This window comes from Macrotis lagotis, chromosome 2 (genome assembly GCF_037893015.1).
Source record: "Macrotis lagotis isolate mMagLag1 chromosome 2, bilby.v1.9.chrom.fasta, whole genome shotgun sequence".
NCBI lineage: Eukaryota > Metazoa > Chordata > Mammalia > Peramelemorphia > Peramelidae > Macrotis > Macrotis lagotis.
The window spans coordinates 19,373,718-19,386,287 of record NC_133659.1 but is presented as its reverse complement, the minus strand read 5'-3'; the positions used below and the strand labels follow the sequence as shown (position 1 = coordinate 19,386,287).

The following is a 12,570-nucleotide window of genomic DNA, read 5'->3' as shown; positions in this document are numbered from 1 at the left end:
TTCCTGCTACTCAATCATTCTTTTTTAAAAAATCCCAACCTCCTAATACCCCATTTTCAGGATAGGGTTTGTTCCTTTTCTTGAATAATTTGTCTACCATGACTTCCTTCTTCTCTCTTCCCTCCTTCCTCCCTCCCTTCCTTCCTTCCTTCCTTCCTTCCTTCTTTCCCACAGATAGCCTATTTTTGAAGAACCAGATAAGAAGTCTGCAGTGCAGACTGTGAGTGTATTTTTCTTTCTTTTTTTTTTTCAAGGTAATGGAGTCAAGTGACTTGCCCAAAGTCACACTGTTAGGTAATTATTAAGTGTCTTGGGTTGAATTTGAACTAAGGTCCTTCTGACTTGAGACTGGTACTCTATCCACTGCACCATCTAGCTGCTCCCATGGGTGCATTTCTAACAATATTTATACAGACAATTAATGAACCATATAAAAATTGATCATACATAGCAGCTCTTTGATCCTCAACAAGTTTCCTAAAGGGAGCTCTATTTCTTCATGGGAACATGAAGAGGGGACCTGGTTGGTTATGAATTCTTTCACACTCATGCCAATAAATTTGGCAGGTTCCAGTGGTGGGTTTGGGGGACATTCAGTTAAGATGGAGCTTAGATTCTCTCATTCTCCCCATCTTTTAGTCCTTGCTTCCTTCAGTTTCCCCTTTCAGCTTCCTTCAAATCTTGGCTCAAATGCTTCACCTGTGAGAAGCCTATCCTGATCCCTGTTGAAAGCTAATGCCTTCCTTCTCCTTTTGACCTCCCATTTGTTCTGTGTATCTCTGGTTGGCAAGTAGCTGTTTGCCATTAGGGTGCAGGCTCCTTGAGGACAAGGTTTGTTTTGGCCTGTATGTGTTTCCAGGGTCCAACATAGAGCTTCAAGTAATAAATGCTTGCTGATTGACTGCCAGCCTGCCTGCTTGAAGCACATCCCCAAGCCACCACTTCCTCCCTGTCTGGGATTTGATGCTCTTTTTAGTTTCCACAGAAGTTTCACAATTGCTTAAGAGTTAAAGGAAACTTTCATGACCAGTGAAGAACAGGGAGGAGGGAGGGAATTATCAGGAAGGATGTGGCTGAAGGATGGGGCTTTCACTTCCCAGGTGGAGGTTGGCAAGAAACAAGAGAGTGTGATGTCTCCCATTTGGGAACTGTCTTCTTTTTGAATGTCTGTGAGTTCTGTGGCTTTGCCGTCCCAGGGAACAGTCTTTCAAACCCAGAGATGAGGGGTTCTCTTCTAGAGCCAGACGACATGTCAGGGGATTCATGAGTAAACCTCCCAGCACCTGGCAATGTTTTTGCAAGAGGCAAAGCTCAGGTTTCAAGGATCCTGCCCCTTCGACAACCTTGGGGCCAGCATGTCTTTGCTTATGGGCTTAAGGTGTGGAGAAATCAAAATAGGGTTGTTTCATTTCTCCTTGTTTCACTTAGGAATTATTTTTTATTATGTGATGTCTCTGAAAGATTTAGGTAAGATGTATTACTCAGAGAACTGGAAGGTGAGTTAGAAGTGATATGTCAATCATATGTACTTCCTTAACATTCTCCTCATCATCCTTATGACTTCCAAGGTCTAATTAAACTCCATGAGATATGTTGTTTTCTCCTTTTAGAATCCAAGTACCTTGAGGGCAAGGACTATCTTGTGTATTGTACTTTTATTGCCACACATAATTAGCACTTAAATGTTTTCTTTAATTCTTTTTTGGTAACTTTAGAAAGAAGAGATATTAGAGGCTTAGAAACGATTAACCTATCAGAGGGGGAAAATGTCTGCAAAGAATGATGACAATAAATGTCTTTGTGTGTAGCTGAGATTTTCAAAAGGTCTATTACATCCATGTTGTACCATTTGCAATGTTATTGTTATGTGACTAGGCTGGCTTTGGCTGTGGGCCATCTGGAAATGGTAGATGATAGCAAAGATATCAAATCTGTCTTGATTCCATAGCATGAATAAAAACAGAGGAATTGATGGAAAGTGAGTTTTGGAAATGGTGATGAGTTTGATTGGGGAGAGAGAAACAAAAAGAACCTGAAATCAGGATTGTTGTTTTAGAAAAGAAAAGGCTTTGGAAGAAGCTCAGAGGCACGGCTAAAGAAGGCAGTGGATGACTGAATCACTAGAGCATCCCAGACTGTGTGTGAGAGAGAGGGATCATTTCCATAAACCTCCACTTTAGCTAAGTCAGAGGGCAATGCCAAAATATGTCTGTGTGTGTGTGTGTGTGTGTGTGTGTGTGTATGCATGTATGAATGGGACAGATAGGGACCAAAAATCTCAACCAGGCTGAGAGTTGTACATCCATGTTTGTTATATGTTTTTACTCAATTTAGTTCAATACACATTTGTTAAAACACTATCATGTGCAAAGCAGAGTGCTAGAATAAAAAGGCAAAAAAAGGTGGGGAAACCATGTGCACAGCAGTTCAACAATAGAAGATTTAAAGAAAAAGAATTTCAGGATGGAGAAAGTGACAGTAATTGAAGAACTGGAAAAGGTAGGCAGTGCCACTGGAACTGCATTTTGGAGAAAGCTAAGAGACGGTGGGGGGGCGCTAATTCTCCCAAATTACCTTGAAGAGTTGAAGAGGAGTGAGTAACTAGAATCCCTGTTCTTCCTTAGAAGCTGGCTAAAGTTGATATTAAAGGAGCAAACATTCTGAAATGAACCTTCCTTTGCTTTCCCTTTCATCTCTCATGCCTGCCTCACTTCTCTCTCTCAAAGCTAAAAAGAGAAAAGAGGGGAAATTCTTGAGGGAGAATCAACTTAGCTGAGCTGTCTTTGCCATGTCTCACGAGCAGCTGTCACACATCTGCTGACCAATATTCCCAACCTTCTCTTAGCACCCCCTTGTGCAAATTTAGATGAGAAAACTTCTCATTTTTGGTATTTGGTTTGTCGTCATAAGCAATAGTCCGGTACAATGGTTATACTGGAGCTCTAATGTGAATTGGGGGATTTCTGACTATCTTTGGTGCACTGTGATTTGAACAGCACATCTGGAGGTGGAAGATTGGCTGAAACTTCTACCAACTGTACATTTATCTTACAAGAGATACTCAGAGATGGAGACACAGAGAAATATAAAAGAGAGAAAGAGAGACAGGCAGACAGAGAAACAGCCAGACAGAGGGAGGGAAGTAGACCAGTCTGAGATGCCAAGAAAGCCTTGAATGTACTACCTCCCATGATCCTTGCAATTCATGAAGGCTCTGGAAGAGAACAATCCCTGGCTGTCAGGCCTCTGGTCCTTTCTTTCTCACTGCCTTCTTTTTGGGTTCTTTCCCAGTTCTCTGGCACTTATTGTTATACTTGTAACCTGAACCAGATTTCCAAAGGCTTTCTTGTATGCCCTTGATGGGGAGAATGTTCAGGTGTCAGGTGTAGAAGCCAGTAGCAACCCAGAAGTCTTCTGCAGATGATATAATGAGAATTTGTGAACAGCATCTTAGAAAAGTGTTGAAAATTATGGAAAAACCAGTGAAAATGATGTTGGCCTTTCTTGGAGAAGGTGCTACTCCTATCTATAGGATATAGTCTTTAAATGGTTATTTTTCAAATGAAGAGCTCCCTTGGGGTTAAATGCAACAGATTTAGCTTTTCATTGGCTTGTCCATCCTGAATGGACAGTACAAATTGACAATATATTGGCTGCTTAGTTGAAAAGTGGGGAATGAGCTGGGATGCCTTTGGGAAGTTGCAAAATGCTTTTAATGACCCTAAACTTCTTTCGAAAAAAAATAATCAAATCATGTGTGAAGCCATAGCTGCTCAGGCAGCAAATCCAAAAGCTATGATGAGAAAAAAGAAAACAGCAACAACAATAAAAAGCAACAAACTAGGATTTATACAGTGCTTTAAGGTTTGCAAAGCTTTTTATATGTTATCTCAGTTGATGCTCATAATTACACTGTGAAATGGAAATTATTGTTATCTTCATTTTACATATGAAGAAATGGAGACTCTAGGGAAGTAAAGTGATTTGCTTAGTATCACAGAGTAGTAAGTGTACCAGGCAGGACTCAAACCTGTCTTCCTAATAATAGCTAATGTCTGTATAGTTCTATTTATGTGTTAGTCACTTGACAATGATTATCTCATTTAAGCCTCACAGCAATCCTTTTATTATCCCCATTTTACAGATGAGGAAACTGAGATAAAATAGAGGGGAAGTGACTTGCTCAGGATCACAAAGCTTAGAAGTGTCTGATGCTCAATATGAACTCAGGAGTCTTTACCCCAAGTTCCTCTTTCTATCTCCTCTTCCATCTAGTGATCATCAGCTTGGTTTGACTGTTGATGAATTATTTTCAGTATAATTTGACTGCCTTGATGACAAATCAATATGTTTCTTTTGGAAGAGTCTGGGGTTGGGATTGTTCAGGTGTGGAATGAGCAGAGGTCCTCTCAGGTGCTCATGTAGTGTGCTGGATCTGGCTCGAATCCCTATTGGTTACTTCCTACTTAAGTCAATTTTAGACCTCAAGGTCAACCAATCAGCAGTCATTTATTAAGCATCAATTACATATCAGGTCCTGTGCTATGCATTGGGGATATAATCAATGAGGGGAGCACTGTCCTCTCAACTGCACTTGACTCTCTAAATGTATCATGTCATTTCTTATAACAGATTCTTACGTTATGACCAGTGGAAGTCTGAAGCAGATGAATTACTACGTGGGCATTGATGTAGGAACGGGCAGTGCTCGGGCAGCTTTGGTCAGCCAGCAGGGCACCCTTGCTGCTTATGCAGAACACCCCATCCAACAATGGGAACCTCAAGCAGACCATCATGAGCAATCCTCTGATGACATCTGGGCTGCGTGTTGTATTGTCTCAAAGGTAGGGATGAGACTTGAAGGTCTTTTTGTTGGAAAGGATAAATAAGCTGCCTTTGTTCAGGTGAGGTATGACCTTGAGAGCCTTTGGGATGCAGGAGAGTGAGTACTAGGCTTGGAGGCAGAGGGCAGCAGCTTGGGCATTTGATTTGCTACTTCCTACCTAGGTGAACTTCCAGATATTAACAGGGTCTATTTCTCATCTTTCTATGGATGATATTTTCTATCTATTTCTTTAATGTTGACACCAGATTGAGTTGAATTCTTACTCTTTGGATAGGGAGGGAAATAAACACTTGTGGGCTCATAGGACCATAGATTTAGAGTTGGAGAAGATTGTAGAGGCTTCATTTTGCAGATAGGGAAACTGAGACTGAGGGAGTATAATTGACTTTCCCAGTGTCATGCAGGTGATGGGTGACGATAACAGTACACAATTTGAACTCAGGTCCTACAACTCCAAATGTAGCACTGTCCATGGTACTCATGCCCTTTCATCCCTTTTTCAGGGTTTTGTGTGATCTTTCTTTGGTCCATTTTGCTAACCTACAAAGGCTAGGGTAAAGAACTTCCTTTGTCCTCTATTTTTCTTTAAGGACTCTATTTTTTAAGTACTGGTTTCTCTCTTCTCTCTGTTCTTGAATTTGGCCCTTTAAATATTCATGAGATGCTTGATAATTTGCAGATGGACAATTTGCCGTTCTGTCATTATTGATCAGTCTTCTCAAACATTAATGAGCTCTGTGCAGCAGGGAACACCCAGAGAAGAATCGAAGGGGTTGAGGAACTGGGGAGAGACAATGGAGTGCAATAACGGAGAGATCTCATCCTCTCTTCTGCCTGTTTAATTTTCCATTCTTTTTGGTGTGAATCGTCTCTTCTTTGCCCTAGGGTCTCTACTGTTCTTTTAGCACATAACCTTTTTTGCCATTAAGGAAATTGTCAAGGAGAAATGTAATTCCCTGATGGAAACTACTTTAAAATAGTCTAAGTATAGCTTGGTTTTAATGGCTAATTTTTTATCATCTCCAAGTGATGACCAACTTATTACTTGTTTGCTTTCTAATAGTTCTACCAGTCATCATTGACTATTCATCAAAAGAGACACAGGGGAGCAAATAGAAAACATCCAATATAGTCTAGATAAGAATGGGGCTCAAGCTTAGGCTTTAATCTCCATTGGTCTGGTTTTCCTTTGTCTCTATTTGACTAGGGTGGGTCTGTTCCCTATTTCCCTGAATTTTCTCCATTTATTCATGAATCATAATATCTCAAAGGTAAAAGGGACTGATCAAGTCATCCTGTACAAGCTCTATTCAATTCATGGATTCTCTTGGCCACATATCTGAGCAGGTGTCATCTAGTCTATACTGGAGAATTCAAGTGGAGGTAAGAAAGGGGAGACAGACTTAGATGTGCTGTAAAGAAAAAGAAATGTTGTAAATGATGAGAGTTCAATAAAGGCTGCCATGGGAGGTCATGAGCTGCCTTTCAGTAAAGGGCTACAAATAAAAGATGCATAATGAGTTATTTCGAACATTTGAAAGGGAATTCTGACTGAGGTCTAGGTTAGAAGACATGGTCTCCAAGGTATGCTCCAAGTCTTTGGGTCTGTATACTTTCTGGTATATGATAAACAAGATATCTGTTTAAATATATGTTATCATAAAAAAGTGGGATGACTTTTAGAAATATAAAGAGCATCATTATTTATCATTATAAAGAACTACCAAAAAATCTAGGGCAGCTAGGTAGCCCAGTGGATAGAGCCTTGGAAGTCAGGGAAAGCTGAGTTGAAACCCAACCTCAGAAACTTACTAAGAAGTTTATTCACATATATGCATATATAAACATATATACATATATCTTTGTATGGGTATGTGCATTTTATATATAATATATATATATATATATATATGTTTGTGTATGTGTGTGATTGTTTTCTTTTCTTAGACTTCTTGGAATATATACTCGGGAATGGGATTGAGGAGTTAATGGGTATAAATTCTTTAGTCTGATCTATTCTCTGATCAAATATAAATTCTTGATATCAAGGATTACCCATCACCCAGCACAGTAGCTTGTATATAATTGGCATTTCACATATGCTTATTTGATTGATGAATAATCTTCCTGGGCTTTTAAAAAATTCAGGGGGATACCATTTGGGTACATATTGGATCTCTCACAGTCATGGACAATTGGTACTTCTGGTCAGTATGGTTGGTATATATGTCTTCACTCACTCTTTCAATAAATATTTGTTTAGCACTTAACTATGTTTTAGACTGTGCTAAAAACTGGAGTAGATCAAATAAATCTTTCTAGGATTTTTAAAATTTCTATTTATGCTATCTAAAAGGATTTATCTGTATCCTAGTGCATCATTTCTTATTCATTAAGATATCCATTATTGAATATTTAGGGGTTTTTGGTTCTTCAGTAATTATTTTTTAATGTTTTTTAGTCTGACTCTTAATGACCCCATTTGAGATTTTCTGGAATGGTTTGCTATTTACTGCTCCAATTTGATAGATGAAGAAGTTAGGAAAAGTGTGTTTGATGACTTGTCCGGGGTCACATAAGATTTGAACTCAGGAAGATGAGTCTTCTTGACTTCAGACCTGGTGCCTACCAGCTTTCATATGCCTAGCAGATAAGTGGGCATTTAATAAAAGTTTGTATTTTCTTCCTTCATCTCATTGTTTCAGTAATTGTTCAGCAGAATATTGCTTGCTCACAGACATAAACAAATAAATAAAGGAATGGGAGATACTATAAAGGCAGTAACTAAGTGACAAAAAATCAATCACTCAGTTAACAAGCATGCATTAAGTACCAATTTTATGCTCTGAAGCATTGCACTATTGTGAAGAAATATATTGCCATGTATTAGCTTGCTATTATATACTTGCTATATATTACTCCCCTTTGTTGTTCCTCAAACATATCTATGATCTCTGCATCTTTTCCCAGGCTGTTCTCAATGACTAGAATGTATTTCCTCCTCCCTTCTGCCTCTTAGAATCTCCAACTTTCTTAAAAACTCAGTTGAGTTTCAACTACAATGACCCTTTTCCTGATTCTCCCTATCAAAATTTATTTCTCTTTTTATTTGTGTTGTATTTCATCTACAGGCTCACTTATACATATCTTCTTTCCCCTAATAGAATGGAAGTTCCTTGAGGGCAAGCTCATAGATAGTGGGTGCATTGTGCTCTTTGATTTATTGATAAAGCATTACCAATGTGTTATAGTCATAGAAAATCAATTTTGAAGAACACAAAGTAGCCCATGCTGACCACGATATAGGATATTTGTAGGAAAGTAACTTGGCATCAGTCTAGAAAGGAAGAATTACAGCTTCATTTTTAAGAACTTGACATTTTGGAGTAGAAGTTTTATATTTTATCTGAGAAAAGCAGGAAGTTCCCAAAGATTCTTAAGCAGATTTCATGTGTGTAGGCTTATATGATTGAGTTGTATACTTTTCTTTTTACAGAAAGTGGTACAAGGAATAGATGCTACTCAGATTCGCGGACTTGGTTTTGATGCCACATGCTCGCTGGTTGTCTTGGATAAGCAGTTTCAGCCATTGCCCGTAAATGAGGAAGGTAAAAAAGAAATGAACACTATCCATTTCTCCATTTTTGTAGTCCCACCATAGGGCATCCCAAATATATTGATGCTAAAATATATAATCCTTAATTCCATCTACCCCCCCACCCTTCTCCCACATACTATGAGTGGTCAGGTCCATTTACCTTTAGACCTGTATTAGTATTTTGTTTTCAACATGCTTGAGTATCTATTCTGTATAATTTTTAGCATTACATTGTTGGATTATTTGTGTATATAGTCTATCTTCTTACTTCCTCCATGAGGAGCATGGTTTGTATCTTATCTAAACATTACATATCTTATAGCAATCAGGAGATAGATCAATGAACATCTGTGAATGTAAAAAATTTAATTTGGATCATAAAGGAAAGTTTTCTGGTTGGGATATCATGGAAGGCTTCAAAAAGAAACAATATTTGAGATGAATTTTGAAGGATGAGTAGAAATTTGTTAAACAGAAAATGGGCTATGTGTTTGTCTATTGTGTGTTTGTTTAGTGAGCATGGACAGATGAGAAATGAATTAATTAATGAAAAAGAATTTATTATGGGCTGAGTATCAAGGACAGTGCCAAGGGATGGAGATGAAAACAGAAAAATCAATCAGTCTTTATTTTGCAGGAACTCTCTCTCACTAATTGGGAGAGATAGTACCTTTAGAAGGATCAGTTGCTAGGTGGATAGAAAAACCCAGTGGTCCTAAGGTTTCAGTGGCAGGTAAGATGTCAAGGTCCAGGAGTAAAGGAAAAGAACTATAATAAGGACCTGCAAGTGGTTTATTATGGATTAAATAGATTCTGGGTCTGGTCTGGGGATCTACATTATTTATAACATTCACAAAGCTAGAAATGACTCGTTAGAGTTGGAAGGAACTTCAGGGTTCATCGATTACCACTTGTACCTGAAGAGAAATTCTTTCCATAGGGTCATCTGGCCTCTACTTGAATACCTCCAATGATGTGGAATGCCCTAGTTGATGAAGTAGCAAATTCCCTTTATAGTTGAGTCTAATTGTTAGGAAGTTTTTCTTGACTTAGTCCTCAAACCTCCCCATTTCCTCTTGAATCTATTGGTCCTTGTTCTTCATTCTAGATCCATCAATATATCTCCCCTCTCTTCCACGGGATAGCCCTTAAAACATTAAAGCAGACATTACTTCCTTCACCTCCAGTTCTTCTCTTCTCTAGTTTAATAACTCCTAGTTCCATCTTCTGATCCCTTTATGTCTTGAACCTTTTTGGCCCCCACATATTGTTTGCACTTTTCTGGACACTTCATCTTCATCATTGTCTTTCTAATAATATGAAACCTAGAATGTGGTCAGTCAAAATGCATCTTTTACCTGTCTGAGACTGGAAATACAATACAAATAAAAATTGGAAATAAAAAGAAAAGAAAAAAATAGTTCTTATCTTTAAGAAGCTAGCATTCTAATGGAGAGACAAGCAAAAAATATACACAAAGGAGATATACACACACACACACACACACACACACACTTGAGATGATGGAAAAGTTGGTTGGTTAGGTGGTCCTTGTCTGTTGTTGTCAAAGAAGACCAAAATGACATCATTATGTTTGAGACAAATGACAATGTGTCCAACTGTGGCTAATCAGTCCAATACAAGCTCAAAATGCTCTACCACAGATTGGGCACAAATAGTTTGTGGTAATACCTGGTGTGGATTCTCTGTGTTTATGTACCCTTGAGCTACTTCAATTCTGCCTTCTTCATAAAGCACACTGATTAGAGCACACCATGATGGGTGGTCCCGTGCCAGTGTCTCCCATGATGGAAAAGAATATCAGTGAAAGTCACTAGTGGGAGTTGGGGAAGGAAAGGAACCAGGACAGGCCTCCTATAGAAAGTGGGATTTGAGTTGGTTCTTGAAGAAATCCAAAGGTTATAAGAGAAGGAGGGAAGGAGAGAGAACACACCAGCCAAGGGGGGCATCCAGGAAAAAGAAATGGAGTTGGGAGATGGAATATTTTGTTTAAGGAACAGTAAAAAGACCAAGATTACTATATTGCAAAGTATGTAGAGGTATTAAGACTGGAAATATAGGGAAAGCCAGGGTGTGAAAGACTTCAAAAGAAAAACAGGATTTTGTATTTGAACTGATCATAGTTTTCCAGATGGGGCCTCATGAAAGAAAAGTTAAGAGGCCTGGCTGCTGATTTTTGTGTTCTACAAGAATCAATTTGTGTTCTATGAGAAGAATGTTCAAAAGAATTTTCCTTGGGGCAGAATGTCATAGGAAAAGAAGAAGATCAGGTCTCTGTTCCTGGAAAAACATCTATTGTATGATTCTTAGTGGACTTTGGAATTGCTTTTGTGACATTGGGTGACACTGGCCCAGGATTGCCCAGCATAGTGTATTCCCATCAAAGAAGGTGTTGTACTCCATGAGCAAAGCAGAATTGTAGTACCTCAAAAAATGAGTTATGCAAATTTAGAAAATCCACTCTAAATATTCATCTGGAATATTTGTATTTGACCTGGAATAGAGACTTCCAAGCTCATATTTGTCTGATCAGCACCAGTCAGATGCACTATAACTGGATTCTAACAGCGATGTCATTTTGGAGATTAGTGGGCAACATTCAACCAATTCTGAGTTCCAGATCAAACTCTCATGTCAGAAGGTCTTAGAATTAGAAGGGACCTTAGAGGCTATCAAGACTCATGAAATGAAGAAATGGAGAATCCTATGAATCTGAATGAATGAAAAAGGATTTATTGAGCATGGATTTATTTATTATTTATGATCATATTTGCTCTTATTTATTTTTTTATTTCTCTTCACCATCACCATCTATTTATTTCATTCTTGCTATTTATTATTTGTTTTCTTATTATTATTCATAAAACAATATATTTATTATTTGCTGTGTGCCAGCCCCTCTACCCAGTGAAACTTCAGGCCCACCTTCTGCTCATATACTGGTATTGTACGTAGCTCTGTCAATAAGACTTTTCAGAAACAGTTATCTTGGATAACCACTTTTAGGAATCTTCATTGTATGCATGGCCATGTAATGTTGCCCTGTCATTGCGGGACCAGGCTTAATCTTCTTGCCTTAAGAGACAGAATCGATAGCCCCTCACAACTAGAAATTAGGAAAGAAGCCTATTTTGGCTCAATCAAAGAAATAACCTTCAAACAGCTAGAGCTATGTAATATTGGAACCCAAAGCATTGTTTAGTATTGAGTTCATCACTGGAGATATTCTCACTTAGCAGAGGCTAAGTGGCTATGTCTTAGGATCATGGTGCTCTGCCATCTCCAAAGAATCAAATTGTTGACATTGTTGTATTTCTGAGTTGGAAGGGACCTCAAAGGTCGGTGAGTTTGACCCAAAGCTGAATAAAACTCCCTTCTCCAACTTCCCATCTAAAAGCCATTTGGTTTTTATTTGAAGTTGTTGAGTCATTTCAGTTGTATCTGACTCTTCATGACCATTTGGGGTTTTCGTAATAAAGATACTAGAGTGGTTTACCATTTCCTTTTCCAATTCATTTTTATAGATGAGGAAATGGAGGTAAACAAGGTTAAATGACTTGGTCTCAGGGTCATACAGCTAGGAAATGTCTGAGGCTAGATTTGAATACAAGTCTTCCTGACTTTAGGCTCAGTGCTCTATCTGCTATATCACCTTGTTGAAACCTCCAGGGTAAAGAAACCAAGTCAATCCATTCAGTTTTGGGTGGTTGTAATGATTAAGAGTTTTTTTTTTTAAATATCAAGTCTAAATTAGGTCTTTATGCATTTTGTCCATTATTACTTGTTCTGCCTTCTACAGCCAAGAAGAAAACAAGTCTAAATCCTCTTTCAACATGACAAAACTTGAAATACTTAAAAAGAGCTAGCTCTCACGTCTTCCCCTAAGGTTTTTCTTTTCTGGACTAAACATCCCTAGACTTTTCTAATTTTTTTTCTCATTAGGCATGTACTTGTAGCCCATCGGCACACTTCTTGCTCTTTCGGGATACTCTTCAGCTTATTAATAAATCCTAAATGGAAGCATAAGGTAGAAGGAATTTCTGCACTGTATAAAAGTAAAAAAAAAAAGTAAAAAATTCCCTCCTATCCCTGGCACTGTATGATG

The 12,570-nt window shown here is 38.3% G+C and overlaps 1 protein-coding gene across 6 annotated transcripts in view; it reads left to right on the top strand.

The window, feature by feature from the left end:
• The window catches only part of FGGY (FGGY carbohydrate kinase domain containing), a 529,413-nt gene that overhangs the window by 14,735 nt on the left and 502,108 nt on the right, over positions 1-12,570 (top strand). For 5 of the 6 annotated variants that reach the window (XM_074221308.1, XM_074221306.1, XM_074221307.1 and 2 more), the window contains exons 2-3: positions 4,633-4,844; positions 8,343-8,454. In XM_074221308.1, coding sequence (XP_074077409.1) covers positions 4,644-4,844; positions 8,343-8,454 — 313 coding nt within the window. In that variant the 5' untranslated portion in view covers positions 4,633-4,643. The remainder of the gene's footprint in view (positions 1-4,632; positions 4,845-8,342; positions 8,455-12,570) is intronic. The other variant, XM_074221311.1, reaches the window with a different exon arrangement.